The 21661-nt window shown below is 38.0% G+C and overlaps 2 protein-coding genes across 2 annotated transcripts; one reads left to right on the top strand and one right to left on the bottom strand.

Moving 5' to 3' along the window:
• Positions 1 to 564: 564 nt before the first annotated feature.
• Positions 565 to 3309, bottom strand: LOC135645631 (stem-specific protein TSJT1-like). The gene is made up of 5 exons (XM_065164213.1): positions 2997 to 3309; positions 1666 to 1906; positions 1431 to 1551; positions 1193 to 1302; positions 565 to 849 (listed from the first exon to the last, which is right to left on the bottom strand). Exons 1-5 carry the CDS (start codon positions 3197 to 3199, stop codon positions 814 to 816), a joined length of 711 nt encoding a protein of 236 aa, XP_065020285.1. The 5' UTR covers positions 3200 to 3309; the 3' UTR covers positions 565 to 813.
• A 6607-nt stretch (positions 3310 to 9916) lies between these two features.
• On the top strand, positions 9917 to 21005 carry LOC103994188 (protein trichome birefringence-like 11). The gene is made up of 4 exons (XM_009414514.3): positions 9917 to 10657; positions 12025 to 12414; positions 13954 to 14112; positions 20180 to 21005. Exons 1-4 carry the CDS (start codon positions 10206 to 10208, stop codon positions 20565 to 20567), a joined length of 1389 nt encoding a protein of 462 aa, XP_009412789.2. The 5' UTR covers positions 9917 to 10205; the 3' UTR covers positions 20568 to 21005.
• Positions 21006 to 21661: the final 656 nt, after the last annotated feature.

Here is a 21661-nt window from a genome sequence, read left to right as displayed (position 1 = left end):
CTTCCTTTGCTACAGTATTGCTATAGCTTTTTTCCATTGCTGTAGCTTTCTTCTCTACTGCAATTATCGTCGTCGCAACCGCAACAACAGCAGCAACGATCTGCTCTTGCCTTACTCACGAAGCTTCTAGCTCGTAAATTATTTGTTTTGCATCAATCCAAGATTAATATCCAGAGCACCATCTTTTGGGGGCATGATAGTAGATAAGATTTTTCCAACTATACAAGGAAATCTTTCTATTCTATTGAGAAAAATTCTTTATTCTGTTGAACAAAATTCTCCCTCCTAATCTATATAAATATGAGAGCGATAGCTTAATATATTCAAGCTAAAGCTATTTCAATAAAACTTCTTCCATGATTTCTTATATTCTATTATTTCCAACACAAATAATGATATGCTGCATATCCTTTAAAGCTAAAAGCCTTCAGATGTTTAGCCTTTAATGATAAGATGGAATAGCTCAGAGTCAGATTCCTTCGAGATGTATAAATCGTGCAAACCATTCTGACCATGGAAGTGTTTTATCACCTTATTTGTCACTTTTCATGCTATTCCTGAGCATAGATAATGGATGATGCATGCTTATTGATCTTGATCGTTAGGACTTGATCATTGTGCAAAAGCGGAGGAGGAGGACTGTTGCAGAACAAAGAGAAACTACCCTGAAAGCTTTCCTAGAGAGAGAAACAAGACCATCACACAGACAGACAGGGAATGGTGGCATCACCACATAATTTACATAACCAGCAACTCCGTGGCTTTTGTAGTTTCTACAGCAGTGGTCGTTTGCCCCATCGCTTCCCTCTCTCTTTATTGTGTTGCCGCGACAACCGCAGACCCTTCCACCTGCACACACAATGCAAAGAAAATTTAGTCTCTGGTGATTCAAAAAACACTCGCCTTTCTTTGCTGCACAATTTATTTCAGTAGCATTATTTGTTTGATACAACTATCCTTCCAACTCCTTTTGATTACCGCACCCATCTGTAAGAAGTTTATGCATACATTATTTTGACTTAGCAAGTAATCTAATCTTTTCATTTTGTTACTAAACCATTCATCCTTCACTACGGTTTATTTTCATTTGATCGTATATAGAGATAATTATGCACACAACACAGTGAGAAATGCAGAAGATTTACGATTCATTAAAACGATGACTACTACTCATGAATAGACGGCATCATACCTTGAAAGTGGCACCACATACTTCTTCCTCGTTTTCAAGAACGGCGGTGACCTTGTGCTTAGGATTCTCGTAGCTTTTCAGGCCCCCCAATGCATTTGAGTAGTAACATCCTGATATCCAGTAAGGAACAAAAGTGTTTTTGAACTTGCCACAATCACATCTCGGATTGTGATACTCATTCATTCATTTAATTAGAGAATATAGTTCGACAATACGGACTGTTGGGTGGATTACGTACCTTTGGGGAATGGTGCAAGTGACTTCCCGCATGATCCCTTCAGCAAATCCAGGTCATCAGCAAAGGCAAGGCATCCATCGGCTGTTATGCCCCAGAACAAGGGTACCCTTCCATCTGGGTCCTGTGACAGCACCAGCATGTATCGCCAGCCATAGATAGCAATGGCCACATATAAGAGCTGCAAGAAACAAAGGAATGGACATGGATGCAGGAGGGAGGAGGGAGGATGGCGTACAGATGCGACGAGGATGGATGAAGTTGACTTGTCGAAGAGGACGAAGGCGAAGTTGCCGGAGAGATGTGCGAGCATGAAGCTGGGCGGATAGGGGGCTCGGTCGCGGAGGGCCTTATACGCCTCCATCACCAGCACCACCTCGTTGGCGCTCTTGGAAAGCCCATACTGCTGCCTCAAGCTTCCCAAGTTAGTCAGCACTCCCTCGAACAGGCAGTATATCTCGTCCTTGGCTGCAAACATCCTGCACACGCGTCCATCATTGCATCAACCAAATCCAAGCCGCACTTGGAGTGCCGTATACGTCGGTTTGACTCTTAAGAAATAAGCAAAGGTGTGTGGAATACTCGATTCAATTGTACATTTAAATTCGATAAGATACTTCATTTTCAACCAACTCTATTAATCAAAACCATATGATTGACTTATTCAAATCAAGTTAATAAAACAAATCCCATATATATATATATATATATATATATATATATATATATATATATATATATATATATATATATATATATATATATACGGTGGATGCGCCCAATTATTTGTGGCACGAGATATGAACACGTAAGGGGAATCTTTTGAAGGTAAAGAAGACGAGATATTTAGCAAGAGAGGTGCAAATCCTGGGAAGTGTGTGGATAAGGATGACGGACCGACTTAGCTATTATCCAACCACACGCACGGACGTGGGCCCCACGTGCGCGTGCAAAGTTAATGTGGTTGTCTATTCCTTTCTCGCTTAGTGGAGTCCACGCGTCACGAGCGTGGGTTTTTCTATACCGAGTTCCGAAAACTATGGGCGTCAGCTATCAACAGAGACAAATCAGCACAGTTGGGACAATCTGATTGGTAGGAAAAGCTAGACGCACGGTTTGGGCCCCACCGAACCCACCACAGTTTGGGCGTCGGCAATCAACAGAGGCAAATCCGCACCCAACGTTGCATACGATTTCCCTTCCTCTTCCCCAGCAATCGGATCAGTAAGCAAGGGAACACTAGTGATCCAGAATGACAGATGCATCATCAATATTAGCATGCAGAAATTTCTGCTTGGGGAGATCAGATGCTTTTCGAATCTGAAATGGATGGTGAGATCTATCGTTTCAGGGATCTCTTTATACTCGTGCTGCCTAGATATATGACTTGTGCATGCACGTCTCTGCATTAAGTTGCGTGGATGCATCTGCTTCGTTTCTGAGATCATCACTTTCCCGGTGAAGGGAGAGAGAGAGAGAGAGAGAGAGAGCAGAAAGAACGGTGACAGAAACTTTTGTTCTTTCATTTGAGCCGAGGATAAATATATGGGAGGAACGGAGAGGATCAACCTGGGAGCGAAGGGGGACTGGTTGGTGTGGGAGTAGGCGAGGTGGCCCAAGTACCCGAGCTGGATCGACACCGCCGGAGCGGAGCTGCCGAGGAATCGGTTCATCAGCTCCGCCGCCCGTGTCTTGGGGGACGGCGTCCTGCTGCCGGCCACCACCAGCTCCTCCGGGACCTCCACCACCTCCCCGCTGAATACACCCAACATGATGACCTCAATCCACTTACCCAGAGACCGGTAGTGGGATATCTACTTGGAACTAGTATGGTACGCGAGCAAGGAGAGACGCAGGGTTATCTGTTTATATAGCCCTTTTGCGGACGCTGCAGACGTCAGACAAATGGTTCTTTAATCCGACACCACAGTAAGATTTATTTTGGTTTTGCCAGAAGAGATGTGCATCAGCAATTCAATCACTCCTGACTTGATAACAATTCAAGTCTGGTTTCAGAATAAAGGAGTGGATGTCATTAGAACGAGAGTTGGTGGCATGGATTGCACCATGATCCATGCATGATGTGACCTGTTATCTAAGCGAGCAGTGATTTCTCTCGGTGCCTATTGACGCGGTTGTCGTTCAAACAAAACATGAGACTTAATTTTGGAGCTCAAACATCACTTTCGATTCAGCATATACGGAGTGGAGTACACCAAAATGAATCAATTAATTGGACATGAACTTTGAGGTCTTAAAACTTGGTAAACTAACTATACGAATCAAGATCTTCTCTTTTTTGCCTGGTCAGATATACAAGATCTTCTCTTCGCGTGCAGAGGGCATTTGTGTCTGCAGGATTAGAGGTAGAGGAAGTGCCATCAGGTTGCCACTCACCCCCTCACATGGCGATGACTATTCTCCGGAGCAGATGCAACTCGGACTAATAGGACAATACAAAAGAATGTACTGGGTTTCAAGAGCTGGCTTTCATCCACCACCACCTGCTCTCTCTCTCTCTCTCTCTCTCTAAAGACATAAATAAACATACACTTGCATGCACCTTTGGAACCAGAAAAGAAACCAAAGAACAAGAACATTAACACGTGATGCAGTGTTAATCTATACTTCTTTTGTGTCTGAGCAACTTTGATGTACCATCTCAAAACCCTTCCTTCCAAGAATGAAACGAAACAATCTATCAATCTTAAGGAGTCAAAACCAAGATGGAATACTGTCTTGATACAACGTATTCCCTTTTAGAAATCTGTGCCGCCCATGGTTTAGTTTTGTTGGATGGTAACGCTTGACTGTCGATTGGCCCCTACGTGTAGATCCATTCTATCAAGTCCTTGATCAGCTTACATTAAAATAAAATATGTTCAGAGATTCTTACGAAATTAAAATAAACACCAATTGCAGAGCCCACTTCGATTATAATCATATTCAAGTGTTATAACCACAGCCATGAAGATTAATAGTCACTTTAGGATTCGTGTTTCCATCATTACAAGTGATATGTGATAGTGGACCCCATCTATTTGACAAATGGTTGTCACTCTCTCGGGTATTTTGGCTGGTCAGAAGATGTTGAAATGAAGTGCATGGGAACTCATTAAGGAAATTATTGTTCCTACAATTTAATTTTTGTGAAGGACGCATACGCATACATATTAACTATATATGTAAAATGATAAGAAAAAAATACTCGTATGAAATTGTCAGCATCATTGTCTCGTCAGTGAGATGGATGGGGATCAGATAGGAAAAAGTAAGTTTGGAGCGGATGTGATAATAGTCCACTATCTAGTCAAACACATCCCAATCTACTCAAATGAGATAAGGATATCACAAATGGGTATGATACCACTGTACTACTTTATAAAGGCTCATCCTCCTCCATGGTGTTTAGTTTTTATTGTACGTACATCCCATATAAATAATGTGGATTTGTAGTTTGGAAGTATATTGTTTACAATTAATAAAACCTAAAAATATCTAAATGGAGTCAATCATTAGAAGATTGATTATGGGGTATTCCTACTTATTTACGACGATAGAAGAACTTTATTGTTGTAGACAGAACTTGATACTCCTATCGATTTAATCAAATACTTGTTCTATAAACTCTTTATCACACACGTTGTGAAGTGGGCAGAATATTCTTGTGGAGAGCTGAAGTCGACCGACGCCATGACAAACACGATGCGTGTGTGTGCGTGGGTGGTGATGAGAGACGTACAATAAGAAATAATGAAAAAAAAAGGAAGAAGAAGAAGAAGAAGAAATAAAATAAAGAAGACAGACAATGGGTTGTGATTTGGAGTACTGCAGCTATGATCCGTGTTTATTCTATCACTGCTGAGTGCGACGCCCATGGTATTGGTATCTCATTTGGCCCACGGTTTATGTTGGCAGGGACGGGTGAGAGAATCTTGACGTGTGAAGGAGGAACAAAGAGAATCTTCGAACAAAGGCGAGCGATAAGGAGGGTTTAATTTATTTTATTTATTTGTTTATCTTCACGGAAAAAAAGATCTTCCAAGAGGAGAAGAGCCGGTCGACGAAGACAGACAAACCAGTCCGAGTTTTCGATTGCATCCTGCTATTGGTTTCAGTGGATGATACTTACTGTGTTTAGGTTTTCTCGCAATAAAAAAAAATAATCTTTCTTGTAATTCCCCGTTTACTACGGCATAGTGTTTAGAAATTTATATTGAATTAAGGATATGATAGGCAAATTATTATTCGTTTGAGTTTAAATAATTTAGGTTAGTGGTTGAGACTTAATTATTTCATCAAATCGATTTATGGTAATTGATATTTATAAACTGATATGGTATTTATTGAGCATAGAAAAGAGTTATCCATAAATAATATTAGAGAACACATCAAAGTCTAATTTTAAGACGTGTTTGTATCTTAATAAGAAATTCAATCCCTTAAGTATGAGATATTACAACTGATTTAGTTTCATATTAAGAGTGTTTAATGATATGTAGTCACCATTAAATTGGCCTTAAGCATTATACTATGTATGAGTCTTATTCTATGTTATATTTGGTATTATTGAAAACGTAAAATTGGGGGTATTCAAACTGAACTCTAAATCAAATAGAACTATTTTTTTTTTAATTTGGTTCAGTTAAAATAAAAATAATCTAAATTGGAAACAATTCAGATTTATCTTCAAAATCTATTTATAATTTTTAATTATATATATATATATATTCAATTAATTTGAATAGAAATCTTTCTTCTATTAGATGAGACGATAATATTTATGAAATCGAGCCTATATTATTAGATTATTCGATCGATCCTCGTTCGTAGATATAAAAGTCAACCCTTTGATCAACGTCAGAGGAAGAGGAAGGACTTTGAGCATTCAACTCCTTTTTATTTCACTTAACACTAACTTAACATTCAGAGGGATTGAGTCAAGAAATCTCTCCAGCATGTGTGTAGGGACTTGACGATGAAAGAGCAAGCCACTCGTCAAGGGAGAAAGACCGTACTCGAGAAACGAGACTCAAACTCAACCCGACTTAATGCTCGCTTCTACCACCCGAGCATCCACGTGGGTAATCTTATGCATCCGAGATTGAACCGAGTTGTGCTGACACCTCGATCACGATGTAACTGTTCACTAACAACATCTATAAATATTATACCAAAATTTCATCAAATCATAAACTTATCTAAGTTTTCTAAGGGAATCCACCGCCATACATATCGTTCAAATAGAATATAAACTCGAAAGTTATATAATTATTTAAACAAATAAGTCCTCCTCTGATTTGACAGATCAGACGTCATGGGCGGGATCGAACGAGGTGGGGCCCCATTGGGCTGAACCGGAGCCTGTCTCTGTAAACCGGACTTTACCCAGTCCGGCTCGCTCGACCTGAACCAGGCCTAGTCTAGTTTTATCGGGCTGGACCGACAGCCCATTGCCTGCTTGGTGTCTGGGCGACGAGCACCTCTTCGACCCGGGCCGAGTCAAGCTTCGGCACCTCGGCCGGCCGCCTGTGGACTGCACCGATGCCCCCACACCCCTCGCCCTCGCCGGCGGGCAATTGGATCAACAAACAAAAACAATGTGACATTAACTAACTTAATAAGAGAGCATCACATCATGACTTATTTAGAAAATTATGAATTCATAAATCATGGACATTTAAGATTCATAAACGATCATTTGTCTTGGAAATCAAACTATCGAGAAATAGAATATCAATCGAAGATAATTAAATATATTACTACCCTCGATGATACTGAGAATCATGGAAACAATATACTCCTTTTGATTTAAAAAAGCTTGATCTTCCTTCCAAATTTAAAAGTCTTTTTAAGTAAAATTTTGATTCTAAATCAACTACCACTTTCCTCCACCATTCATTTAATCATATTCAACCCTTGATCCAAGTAGAAAATAATAATTAAAAAAATATAATTTAACTACTAATATACTCTTAATTAGATTCTTATCTAAAAAAAATAATATTCAAATTTCTAAAAGAACTCTTTGGCAACTCAGTATAATATACGCGACTAACTATTGATAGTTGATGAAGAGTGTAGCTTAACGTTGATATATTTGAGCGATTAATCGAGGAAGGGGTAACTAAATTATCCTCTTAATCTACAAATATTATAGTTTGGGATAAACAATATAGGGCAAATCTTAAATAGATTATAGTTTGGGGGTAAACAAACAAATATACACGAAGAATGTCTTATTTTAAAATTTAAATTTTTAAATAAAATAAATTATTAAAAAATGTTACTATCTAAACTACCTGACAACTCCTATAAAGATTTCTATCCAAATGAGAATAATGGCTAACTTTAATTGCAAATAAGTAGTGGTTCTTATTTTTCCTATTTCTTGTGGTCAAATTGTTCATCTCACATCTCTTTGGAATAGATGCTAAAGGGTCCTTTTCAAAAGATTCTCATCGTGTGGAAATTTATTGATGTAAATATGTCTATATCAAAACGGGATCAAATATTCAATTCTTACTATAAAATCTTTAAACAAGTTAGCAAAAAAGATAATAAAGATATAATTTTCTTTTGGAGTTATATGTTTACGTTTTTATAAATATTCTGTTTCCTTATCTCCTCGCTGGTTACAGCAAAATATGAACCCCACAAGAACGATATTAGGGGGATTATTCCTTGCATCGATAATGACAAGTGGGGAAGGGTTCGAGTGCGAGTAGATCATCAAATTATTCATTATTTTTTGTGATGCGTTCGCTTAGAAGATTTCGGTACTATGATGATAGTGGATATCCAATACCCATCTAGCACCAATTTTCATGTTCATATATTGTTATATCTTAACATCTATAATATTATACATGTTTATTAAATACAAACCCGGGGGTTAGATAAAACCTTAAATATCCAAATGGATCATAATAATCAAATACACACACACACACACACATATATATATATATATTATGTTCATTTTTTTTATAAAGTATTTTATTTTTTTAGCAATGATATATTTCGAAATCTTGTGTTATTCCATTTTACATTTCTAAGTGATCTATTTCTATTATTTTTCTCCACACTTTTGTTAATGTCTCCTTAATATCTTAATCTTTTATTCTCTCATCTTCATCCTTTATTTATCTCTAGTATTTTGTTTTAAAATTATGATCACTCATTATTGTTTTTCTTCTTGTGTTATCACATGTAATGTGTTGTTGACATATTTTTTTTTTCTAAATCAGATGAATTAAATTTTTATATTTTGATAATTAAAATAGGAGAATTCATTCTACTTCATAGATGCATTTTCATAATTATGGTTTTGTGATAATTTTGATTATAATTTCTATATTTTATATTTTCAGTGCATAAGTACATTTTTTTTATAAAAAAATATTTTATGTGGAACCTATAGTTCAATCACATTCATTGATTCAACTAGCAATTCTCATCATTCACATCTTACAAAATTTAGTTATGCCTTTTCGCATATATTTACTCTCTAAATTGCCGATAGCTGTCTTATAGTATTTCTTTTTTTTTTAATCAAAATATATGTTTTTATTTATAAAATTAGATGCTCAACTCGAACTTGAGGTTTTATTGTTTCATAGATACACAAACCAATCTCGAAGACTCAATCGAAACACCCCAAGTGTTAATTGACATCAAAAATCCAAAGAGTCAACTCGAATCAACCGTTATAATATTTGGATCATTGATTTCTAAGCGAGTTTCTACTGTATTTATTGTCGAGTTGGATATCGCCATGCACTAATAAATCCCCATCTACCATATTGTTTTACCACCCACCCCCTTTCTTTTTCCCTATTTTTAGGATAAGTTGGGACTAATAAATCCTCGAACTAATAATTTCTGTCTGTCTTTTACAACAATAATAATAATAATTATTATTATTATTGATGCATCGAGGATCAACTGGTTGAAGCTTAGCAGTGTGGTTCCAGACAGGGTCTATTCCTCCCCACTCTTAACACGACGGAAGAGTACACACACCGCCGTTGGCCGCGGACTGCTTGCTTAGCTAATAATAGTGGACTTTGCCGAATCCTGTTCGCGGGGATAAGCAGCAAGCACTCCCGTGCGTGGACAATTGGATACGATTGGACGTGGATATCGTGGGTCGGCACACCCACCGTTCCGGAACACCGGCTTCGTAACTCACGTGTACACCCCCTACCCATCTCTCCTCTCGCACCCTCCTTTTCTTTGGATGAGGTAATATGGGGCCCAACCTGTGAAACCAATCAATCCTCGGTAAGGTCAGACGGGTAGGGACCTGTGTTCTTGGGCCTGTGAAGTTTAGTTACGAGCGACGTGTTGGAAGTCGTCGATATCGGCTCCTATCAGCCAAAGCGAGAAAGAACTCACGATCACGTCTTCCTCGGTGAGACGGCCACGGACGGCTGTCCATTAACGATCAATATAAATGGATATATCATTATTATTTATTTGATATTTGATATTTCTTCTTCTTCGCTTGACGATCGAAAGAAAATATTTTAACTTGTTCGATGAATGAATGATGAATGGGTGATGGTCTGTCTATAAGCTCTGTTCCCCTCTCACAACCACAAACCAAATCGATCGTCTTGCCATTCTCCTCCATTTTATTTATTCTTGTAAGCTTTCCCACTCCGTCTCTCCTCTCCTCCTCGGTTATTCCTTCCTTTTGCCCAAATCCATGTCTGCCTGCTATAAACTTCCACCACCGATGCCGATGATCCCTCCTTGGTAAACTGACGACTCATGGGAAGCTCCGGCTCCGCCGTGCCGTCGGCGAATTACTCGACGCCTCTTGCCGCATCTCCGGCCAAGAGGAGGAGCGGCGGCCACGGCGGCTGGGAGGAGCGCTCGGACGCTCTGCGGAGGCTCGGGAGGCGGGTTAAGCCCTTCGAGCACTTTGGCGCACTGGGGCTCTTCGTCCTCACCGCCGCCCTCGTCTTCCTCCTGCTGCTGCGCCTCGTGCACTCCGACTATTACGGCGTCGCTGGCCTCGCGTGGGAGAGTGGGCCGGCCGTGGGCGGCGGCGGGGGCTGCGATTGGTTCGAGGGGGAGTGGGTGTGGGATGAGGGGTACCCGCTGTACGAGTCCGTGGACTGCCCGTTCTTGGACGAGGGCTTCCGCTGCTCCGAGAATGGAAGGCCCGACCGTATGTACACCAAGTGGCGGTGGCAGCCTGCTGGCTGCGATCTCCCCAGGTCTCACTTCCGCGATTTAATTTTCTTTCTTTCAAGGTTTTGACATTTTGTTCTTTACTTTTGAAGAAAATTTTCTTTTGGAATCGATGCTGCACATTTTTAGCCCAAAGGTTTCAGCTTTCTCCTCCTCTATTGTCGCTTTACTTCCTTGGAGATTTCTTCTTTTTCGTTCGCTCTGTATTCTTCTTTATCCTTCCTCCTTTCCTTCTCATCTATTTTGATCCTATGCCTTGTGTATTCCATTGATTTTGCTATTTCTTTAGTTTTTGATAGGCTTATTCTACATACCTCCACTTGAATACCGAGAAGCTTCATGTTGGAATTCATGTGTCTATCGAATAGCTGTCAAGCATGCAAGATGCTCGTGGATGTTCACTGTAAGGATGCACGGACTTCATGTTCGTGCGATTTTATTGTTTGTCGATGCCGTCCTCAACGTTTTTGGGTTATCTGGATGGACTTGTCTTTGGACTGTTGAGGAACACACCGTCTCGTTGTTTTACAGTCATTCGATTGAATATATAGTTATCTATTATATAATCCCGAAAAATCTGGGTAATTGAAACAAGGGAACTCTCGTCCTTTAGCAGGGTCTCAGCATTTGCTGTTCAAACACCTGGGCTTCAGGAAACATTTAAAGCAAAACTATACGAGTATTTAGCCAACGGTTACATGATCTTTCCCTATATTTGGTTTGAACCTTTCTTGTCTCTCTTTTTGTGTTTCTAGTTAATCAGATTTTTTATTAAATAAATATAAGTAAATAATGTGGTTTTACATACTTCAAGTAAGCATTCAATTTTTCTATTTAATACTTTTTTTTTTTTTACTTCTATCAATAATTTACATTTGTTTTGCAATTTAAAGGATTTCAAATGTAGTTTTCAATTTTTAAAAATATATTTACATTTTATTATAGTTTTATTTTTCTAAAATTGTTCTTACCGCATGTCTCTTAGAATTTTCAGATTTTAGGGCCCCAAAAGACAAAAAAGAAAAGAGAAGAAAATGAAATGGGATTCTTTGATTTTTCTTCTCCTTAAAATTTTAATCAGCAATCCATGGGAATCTTTTACTAGTAAACGAAAACAAGTACCGTTTATGTCTTTTAAGAGTGATATGGAAATATGTAGCATTACTTCATCTGCTTCTCCGACACTGAAGTTTTCTTAAACACATCCGTTAAATGTAATGATTCTTGTAGTCCTCTGAAGATGCTTTAATATTGTATATTTAAAACTAGATGATGGAGTTACTGCCCGTTAGGTTAATTGGCTTTAGTTAAGAAAACTGTAGATTGATGATATTAGCACTGTGTGAAATTAGTTGTTCCTAAATCCTTCCTGTTTTCCTATTCACTTGATCAGATTTGATCCCAAGAAGATGTTGGAGAAGCTAAGGAACAGAAGGCTGGTTTTTGTAGGCGATTCAATTGGAAGGAATCAATGGGAGTCTCTCCTTTGCATGCTTTCTGTGGCTGTTTCAAATAAGAGCTCAATCTATGAAGTAAATGGAAGCCCAATCACAAAACATATGGGCTTCTTGGTGTTTAACTTCAGTGACTACAACTGTACCGTGGAGTATTACAGAGCACCATTTCTGGTGCTCCAAAGCCGTGCCCCAGCAGGTGTGCCCAAAAAAGTGAAGACTACTCTTAAATTGGACATTTTGGATTGGACTTCTAATAGATGGAAGGACGCTGATATCCTTGTCTTCAATACTGGGCACTGGTGGAACTATGAGAAGACCATTAGAGGGTAATTACATAGTCAAACTGCATTCTCACCTAAATAGCATAATACATGGAGTTGATACTACAGGTTTTGGATTCTTGCATTGTCCACATAATTAAACAAAAAGGAAGTGCTACTAGTTAGCAGTAGTCCCTTCCCCATCTATCCTGATGCTCCAAAATGAATTTGAAATGTGATTTTTCCATTTCACTGGGTTTGTGACTAAGTTAGCACTTTCAGTTTAGATAGTGAACAAACAGATGAAGAATAAGTACACAAAATTGCTCATGAGTACCCAAGTTGATTCAACTTCTAGTTGGCTAACTAGTAAGAGTTTGATTTTGTTTTTATGTTAGATAGCTTGTCAAATAATACTTCCTTTATCTTTGATGGTTGGTTTGATTTTGATAAATTTTAACTGTCATGAACTTATGATAATTGGTAAACAGCAGACCGATATCTTTACTTATCACAAATTGGATGATCATTTTGTTCAACTTATCAGCTCAGTTTTAATGTTGAAAGATTACCTCTGCTTCTGGCAATCTCCTACCAAAAGCAGTCTACAACCTTTAGACACTTCTGTACATTGATTGGATGTATAGTTCTTTCAACACTTTGTTCTTTTGCTTATTACTATCAAGATCAAAATGCAAGATCTTTGGAACTCCTTTTATCTGCTTATTATGGTGAAGACTGAGGAGACGGGCCTACCTCCTTTTTGCTTCACAGAACATAGGAGATAGAAAAGGGAGTAACATTGTTGGTGATTATGCTGAACTTTGTACTCATTTACTCTATCTCTTATAAAGCATCACAACTTAGCTGGTTATGATCATGTTTTAGAACTTAAGAAAAGTGCAAGTAGATTTTGTCAGCTTGAGCATGTAGGAGTGTTGGACCTCTCATGCTTCTTTGAAGGTATTGGCAGAAATGACCTTCTTGTGTTGCCTTCATCTAGGTCTTGGCAGATGAGAAAGAGTGCCTTCTTGTCTTCCCAAATCCTTTAACATCTATTTATTGCGCTATAAGAGTAGCATTTTCTTGAGGTTACTCAACTTTTCTTTACTACCTCCTGTAGATTTTGAGTTTCAAACATGACTTTTATTTGGATACACCCTTATTCATAATTCTCTTTGGTGAAGCAAGATATATAAAGTTGCATATCACTAGCCACTTGAATAAGGTCAAATACAAATTTGTTGAAAGAGTGGTGGAACTTGGATGGAAGCAAATACAAACTTTGTTTCTTATCTATTTAGTCCTTGCACACATCATGAACACCCCACATCTACTTATAGGGATTAAGAGGCACTTTTGGACTTCTTACATTCAGTAACAAACACAATTTACTAAGGACCACACCATTCTCATTGATACCTACCAAGGTAACACTACTCAAGATCAAACACTTGAGTCTTGAGTGATGGTACAATTGTTAAGATAATTACGAGTGATGCAAGATCATGAAAGACTGAAAATAAACTTAGGTTATTTCTCAACAGAGTGGCAGTATTACATTTATAAACGAGTCTAGATTAAAATAAAGATCTTCTAATTCAGGGGTTGCTATTTCCAAGAAGGAGGCCAGGTGAAGATGGAGATGAGTGTGAATACAGCTTATCAAAGATCAATTCAGACATTGTTTGAGTGGATTCGTAAAGAAGTCAATAGGAGCAAGACTCAAGTCATCTTCCGAACATATGCTCCTGTTCATTTCAGGTACATACTGATTGTGTAACAAAAGCAAACATATTTTCACTCCCTTAAATTTATAGCTTTTGTTAAGTTCTTAGGTTCCTTGGATATATATTTTTGGTAAGTACTTAGGTTTCCTGTACATTATTTTACTAATCTGCGCTAAATACTATCACTTCGCGTAAGCAAAGTTTTTTTCAATTAAAAAGCTTAATGTCATGTTTCTAGCTTGTGGACATCCAAAACATAGTGAGAAAAGCCCTTCTATTTTCTTGACATGATGTATAATAGCAGATCATTGTTTTTTGTAGTTACTTCCTGAATTAAGCAAGCACATGATATTATTTTAATCATAGTTAAGTCGCTCTCTTTTTAATATATTTGTAATGTGCATCTTGAGACATCCAATACATATCTTCCAATATAAACAATAATTAAGTATATGTAAGAATAGTAAATAGTCAATGGTGTGGTACCAGCTGTATCTAGATGTACTAGTTTACATCTCTATGCCATGCCAAGGGTATATACTGACACACCCTTGGGCCTTGGCAATGATATCACTCTGTATCGTTCATCACTGGGACGAAATAGTTTGCAATGAGTTTGGACATCTTAGAGTGGTTTGCTACTATATGAATGTTGCTCGATGAGTTTAGAAGTGCCACATTATTTATGCAAAACTTTCTCGCAAGCATAACTTCATATATGTTTATAAAATCTTTCTATCTTTGCCTGAAGAATTTTATTCCATTATTTTGTAGGAGAGTTATCTCATCAAAGAATTCCACTTGTAATCTCGTGTTTGTTATTTGATGTTGTACATTACTCATTACATTCCAAAAATGTTCTGGAGCCTTTTGTTGCTGTGCCCACCAAAGTTATCAAGGGCATGTCTAGATGTGAATTTTATTGAGACAGATTTGTAGGCTTGCTTTCTTGAAGCTCACACCGCTTCATTTTAACATACTCATGGTGTATTCCTCACAGCTCTTTAAAAGTCATCAAAAAGGCTCGACTTTGAAATATTCCACATTCTTCTTATTCATGTTACCTTGACTGATGAAGGGGAGGGGTCCGAGAATGTATGCGAGGACAGTGTTTGTAACTAGACTACCAACCTAAATGTTGCAAGGAAGTCTCACCTCCCATCATGCCAATCTTTTTTTCATGCATGCTCTTTAAGCTCTTTTTGTCTAGGCTTGTGCCGATTCTCCATTCAAGTTCTATAGACTTACCACACTAGCGACAAGTGGTTGCGAAATGCATGGAGACCCAGGGCTTATGAAAAAAATAGTACACCGAACTAGACCACATGAAAAGGGATGATTCACGCCCTGGTTCATGGAAGGACTGGTAAACACTGGCGGGTATAGATCAGTCCGGGAGAAATTGTAATGCTTGTTATTCACGACTCAAAATATTTTGTTTTCTATCCTTTTCTTGTGACTCTTTATATCTATTCTGACACATCTCAACCATCCTAATTTTTTGTATGTCTTTTAAACACTCAACACTCTTATCTATTGGACTTGAATTTCTTTTTTAAACCAAGAGGTCCTCTATGATCACAAAAAAACCCGGGTTCCCTCTCCACTTTATCCATCCTCGTTTTCTCTAGAGAACATTATCATCGATCTTTTTCTTAATTAAATAATAGATCTAATTTGTCTACAATTTTTATTTATAGGAATTTCTTCTCCATCCATTTCAATCGCACTCTCAATTCTTCTTTTAGTATTTACTAAGTTGCATACCTTTGGTCTTTGCCCTACTTAGTCTAAAATCTCTGATTATGAACTGTTTATAATAGTAATAAGGCAATAGCAATAGTGCCAATATTGGTCTACATACCGCCTTTCTCAAAAAAGCCTGAAAAGTCAGCCAAAATTTGAAAAAAATCCTATTTCAGAGTTTCTAAAGAATTAGGAGGTGGCATAAGAGGGGAAGCCACAACATAGAAGGAGAGGAGAGGAGGAAACGAGGCGACGAAGGAGGGGAGGAGGAGAGGTGGGGACGTTGGATATGAGAGAACAGGTGGTGACAATGGAGAGGAGAGTGAAGGTGGTAGTAGAGTTGAAGGAAATGAGGTGACAGAGGAGGATGAGGAGAAGAGTATCGATTGCTAGGGCTGACAGTGACGGATATAGGCAGTGACAAGTAGGTGATAGACATGGGTAGGGACGGTTATAGTGATGGGTATAGGTAAGGTTCGCAATACCGTACCGTACCGGTGTTTCGACCTGGGCTCGGTACAGTATACCAAGCGGTACACCCAGGTGTACCGAGCGGTACACCCAGGTGTGCCGAGTACTGTAGCTCTGCTACACTGCTACAGTGCTACAGTGCACTCGGATCGGTAACAAGCGGTCCGCGTACCGGCAACCTATCGGACCGGTACGTACCGCCCATACCGGGCGGTACAGTCGGTACTGCAGACCATGGGTATAGATGACATGCACGAGCAATGACGAATGCGAGTGTGACGAGATGTGAGCAACGATGAACAAGAGATTAGGATCTAGAAACTTAGGATTTTAATTTTTTTATTTTAAAAATGTATAAAATTAAGAATGGGTTGGGCTCGGTCTATAGGTCTTACTATCCTATTCACAAGACTTACCAAGCAGGAGGCCCTGTATTGCACATGAATGGGTCAAAATTGCGCTGGTTGGCATGCTGATCGACAGTTGGACCGAAAAATAATGGTCCTACTGAACCAAACCAGGTGAAATTACATTCCTGGAGTAATACTAAAAGAGAATTATTAATAAGTACGATACTTAGAGCACTTAGGTGATATTATTTTTTGTGTTTGTGAATTTTATATTCACAATTGACATCATGTATTCAATACATTGACAAATCGAGTCTTCATTCTCTTATGCTCGAGAAGCCAAATAGGCTACATTTTAGGACACCAGTAAGTTATATGAATTAAGTTACTCTCTGCAGTTACATCTTAAGCAGCATTTGTAAGAATTGTGATCTGATTAAACGCCCTTGGTTGAAGGTTCCTTTTGAGTGGATATAGACCACCTGACATAGGAAAAATAGGTCCTTCAGTGAGATGTTGAAAGCGATTACATGAGTTTTCTAATATTATCATTTCAACAGCCATGATGTACTTCTTCCAATGATTGTTTCTTCGTTTCCCCATATTACTATTACTATGTTTTGCTATTGTTGCTAGATCCCTGTTGCTTTTCTTCATCATCTTTGACTTGATATGTTGATACTTGATATTACTTTTGATTATTTGGAATATAATGAATGATGATTTTGTTTATTGAATTTATTAACTCCGTAAGACATGCATCTTTGACATGTCCTGCACCCATTTTCGTCACATGAGCATTTATAGGCAATTAAATTAATTCAAACTTCATTGGCATTAATGTTAGAGTTGCCTAGCTTAGTCAGTGAACCCTGCCCTGATCAAGAAGTAATAGACCCTTCCTTGGTAGCACATCTCCATCATAATTATGCACTATTGTTTTGTTTCTACAAGAGTTATATTTAGCCCATTTCAAACATATGAGTCACCTATATGGATAAGGAATTGACCACAATGGGTTGGGCCCTCTTTGGGACTGGACTGCAAAAGGCACCTCTGATTGAGTAATTGCCTTTGGCACTTTTTTGTTAGGCTTTGGCTCTCTAACTCTCCAAACAATGTGTGACTAAATATGGTTTTACTGGATCCTCGCAGTTGGAGAACTAAGGTCTCTTCGAGTCTAATAATATCCACATTAGCCATCACACATAATGGGTGTGAGTTCTCTGAGCTGTGATAATTGTCTGCTCTATGGTAGGCCCCACACTGTTTTATCCTTTCAATATGGACCTAAAAGGTGTGTTTGAGAGAGGTCAACTTTGACTCTTTATTAGGCCTTGACTCTTAACTCTCCAACCATAGTGAGACTAAACATGGTTTTATCCCTGATAACAATAGATATCCATATCTTAGCGATGCTTATATTCTAGGTATCATTCTAGCTTTGAAATGCCTCAAATTTAATTTTACTATCTTCTACCAAGAAACAGCTTTCTTGCAGTTGTCCAATGAGGAGTAAAGAAAGAACTTTTTTTTCTTATATACAATAGCTTTCCTAATGCTGCTATCTTGTAGTTGCCCGATGAGGGCTAAAGACAATCTTTTTTATCATATACAGTAGAGGCGGGAACTTTAATTCAGTGGGACACATTGGACATGGTTAGGAGATATTTAGTGTCAACATTAATATAATTTACCACAGCCAAATATGATAAGAGACAAACTATGCAATTCTTAAAGGTTTTTAAATGCTTCTACATTATTGTTTTTATTCTGTAATCATTAGATGGAAAATTGCAAATATAATAAATACATTTAGAAATAAAGCTATATTAACTACAAGAATATTTTTTGTGGATCTAAATTATTCTACAAGAACAAATTATAGTTCATTTCATGCATTGCAAAACTGATCAGTTCAGTATTTAATTGTCGATTAACATGCAGAGCAGCCCAAACCGGGCGGTTGGGTTTGATTCACTAGATATATATACATGTGTGTGTGTGTGCATATATGTGTGTGTCTCTTGACTGTCTACTGCTTGCCACCAATTGTCTCCCCTCTTTTTCCTCCTCTTCTTCCTTGTCATCCCCTCATTCTTCCTCATCTTCTCATTCTTCCTTATCATTCCCAGCCACAGACTGGCATAGCTTCAATAACAGAAATTGCATTCCTTGGTTCATTTTTTAAAATTTTGTTGGCTATAATGAACTTGTGACCTGAATATCACTTTCTATGTTGGAAGTAATCCAGGCATCACATCAAGATGTCAATTATCCCATTCATTGTTTTAAAAGGTCAAAATAAATTAAAGCATCTAGGAATGACCTCTCGTGCGCTCACAAATTAGTTGGCTTGTTTTGGAGGACTGGCTTTCTATTTCTTGCAAAGAGAGGAAAATGAGGGAAGATGGAGAAGAGAGGAGGGGGGTATAGAAAGAGAAAACTTAGTCCACATTTTTATTAATGGACAGTGCAATATGTTATGATTTAATAGAATTCCTTTTCTTAAATCATTGTGGCTTAAATGTTATGGACTGGAATAGAGCAGAAGGTTTGTTTTTTTATATAGGTACCACAAATTGCAAATTCCCGGCTATCTGGTCAAAGGATCCACAACTTAGTCCATTTTCAGCAGTATTTTTATTTAATTTGATCAATCTTTCTTTCTTCTGAATTACCATGTCCTTCTACATAATAAAAAAAAATTGCTTACTTGCTACATTTGTATGCAAGAATTTGCATGGGCACATTAAATAGGATGAATGAGTCATTTAATGGTATCCATGGTCCCTCCCTAAACCCATCCCTGCTTACAGGTGCTCCAGGTCTTGTACCTAACTGCATGCACACATACATGCATGATCATGGGTGCAGAAATGAACTGTGGTTCCCCTATTTTGTCTCAAGCATAGGTTTACTTGTATGGAGAATTATGTTCGAAGCCATTGATATTTTTTAGTATATGGTTCTCTGCAATTTGGTGAATTTGTATTGAGTAAAAATCACAATGGAATTAATTTGTCTCAACCATACTTTTTTACTTGTGCGGTGATCTTTAACTGCACTGGTGCAGTAAAAATCATGATTAGCATAATTGCTAATCATGTAATTTAACTGGCCTATGCAACCAGTTAGTACACAGTAGAATTCTTGAACAAATTACAGTTTAAATGCCAGTTTGGTCAACTTATGAACAATCTGATCTGAATCTCTTGTTGTTATGTTCATTGATGCTTCTCAGAAACAATCAATTCATGGGCGAACAGTTGATGATCTAAATCTCTTGAACCATACTCTTGGTGCAAGAACCTTACCTTTCACAATATCTAAATCAGATTTTGTTCCCTTTTGTTATTTCTAATATCAATTAAATGCTTATCATCATGGATGGCAAAAAAATGACCCATGATTGTCTTTTAATGGAACTTTACGTCATATAACTGTTATCACAGAATACAGAAACTTCAATTCCAAAGTGGGTGGTGGTTTACTTGATTATGATGGTTTGTGAAATGTTGTGGCTTTGCGCAGAAGTGGCGACTGGAAAACAGGCGGGAATTGTCACTTGGAGACACTACCGGATTTAGGTCCACGGTTATCCTTAAAACCTTGGTCACATTTCTTGAGGCCACTTAGGAATGTGGCCTTGGAAAATTCTACTGCAACCAAGGTTCTAGAACTGGATCTGTTGAATGTGACACAGATGACAGCCCGAAGGAAAGACGGACATTTATCCTTGTTTTACCTTGGCAAGTTGGGTCCTTCTCCACTCCACAGGCAGGACTGCAGCCACTGGTGCTTACCTGGGGTTCCAGATACATGGAATGAACTACTATATGCACTCTTCATGAGATCTGAGTTCATGAGGCTTCAAAATGTGACTGTCATTGGCAACACGAGAGTAAAGCTGAGCGAGTAAAGGTTCTGAACTCCATTGGTCAACTTGCAGTGAACAACTTCATTACAGAAGATCCATTTTTCTGAGAGATCTATTACATGCTCTTCTGAGATTGAGCCACCATTGTTGAAAGGTCGATTTCAGGATTTTGTGAGGCTTGTTGGTATAGGATACTGTCAGTTGCCAAGTATTTGTTGTAAATAGGCAATTGCCTAGAAATTTTACCCCAGCAGCACTAGAATCTGGGGTAAAATTCCACAACTATTTGATGTAAAAAGGCAATTGCCTTTTGTGATATACAGGAAAACATGATTATTTTCTGTAGATGGTCGAGGGAATTATACATCACAGATGTTGGGTATTTGGTGAGTTTGTTTAGGCACCATATTTTTTCTTGTTCTTGGACTCCTGATGTACTTGTGTTCATTATCATTTCTTACTAAAAGGTTTTGAATTGAAGCTGTTGTATTTCCTAGAATAATCTAAGCCCAGGAACAGGCTGCTGTCCATTGAAATGATGTAGATTCTTTTTCTCATTTTCATTTTTTTCATTTAATAGCTGGTGGGAAATCCAACATGAAGTTCATATTCTACAGCATTTCTGCAGATCTGGATAGATGCCCATATTCCATTAAATATTGATGTAGATAAGAATGATTAACCATGCCTTTGATTACCGCAAGGTGGATATGGATTTTTCTTGAGAGAACAACTATATATTTTTTTGGTAGCTTGATGTTGGTGAATTTGTGGTCGAAAGAAATATTCATGCATGTGATAAAAAATCTTTATTGGTAGCTCTTCGTTATTGCCCCACGTCACAAGATTGCCATCTAAAAAATTGGAGGATTGAGGAACGTATATGGTAAGTATCTTTCCATTCTCTCAAGTTAGTTTATTTCTTTCGAGGAACGTATATGGTAAGCGATTCGATAATCTCACACATTTGCCTATTCAAAGCTTTTTTCATCTACTATGATTCTTGATATGAAATGCTTAGTTGCTATTATTAGTCTACTAAACAAGAGGACCTTTCTATTTATCTATCTATCGAAGCTTTTAATGACAAGAATAAGTAATATTAAATTAATATAGTAATAGAATATTTGGATGAA

Source organism: Musa acuminata, chromosome BXJ3-8 (genome assembly GCF_036884655.1).
Source record: "Musa acuminata AAA Group cultivar baxijiao chromosome BXJ3-8, Cavendish_Baxijiao_AAA, whole genome shotgun sequence".
NCBI lineage: Eukaryota > Viridiplantae > Streptophyta > Magnoliopsida > Zingiberales > Musaceae > Musa > Musa acuminata.
This window is presented reverse-complemented; position numbering and strand designations above follow the sequence as displayed.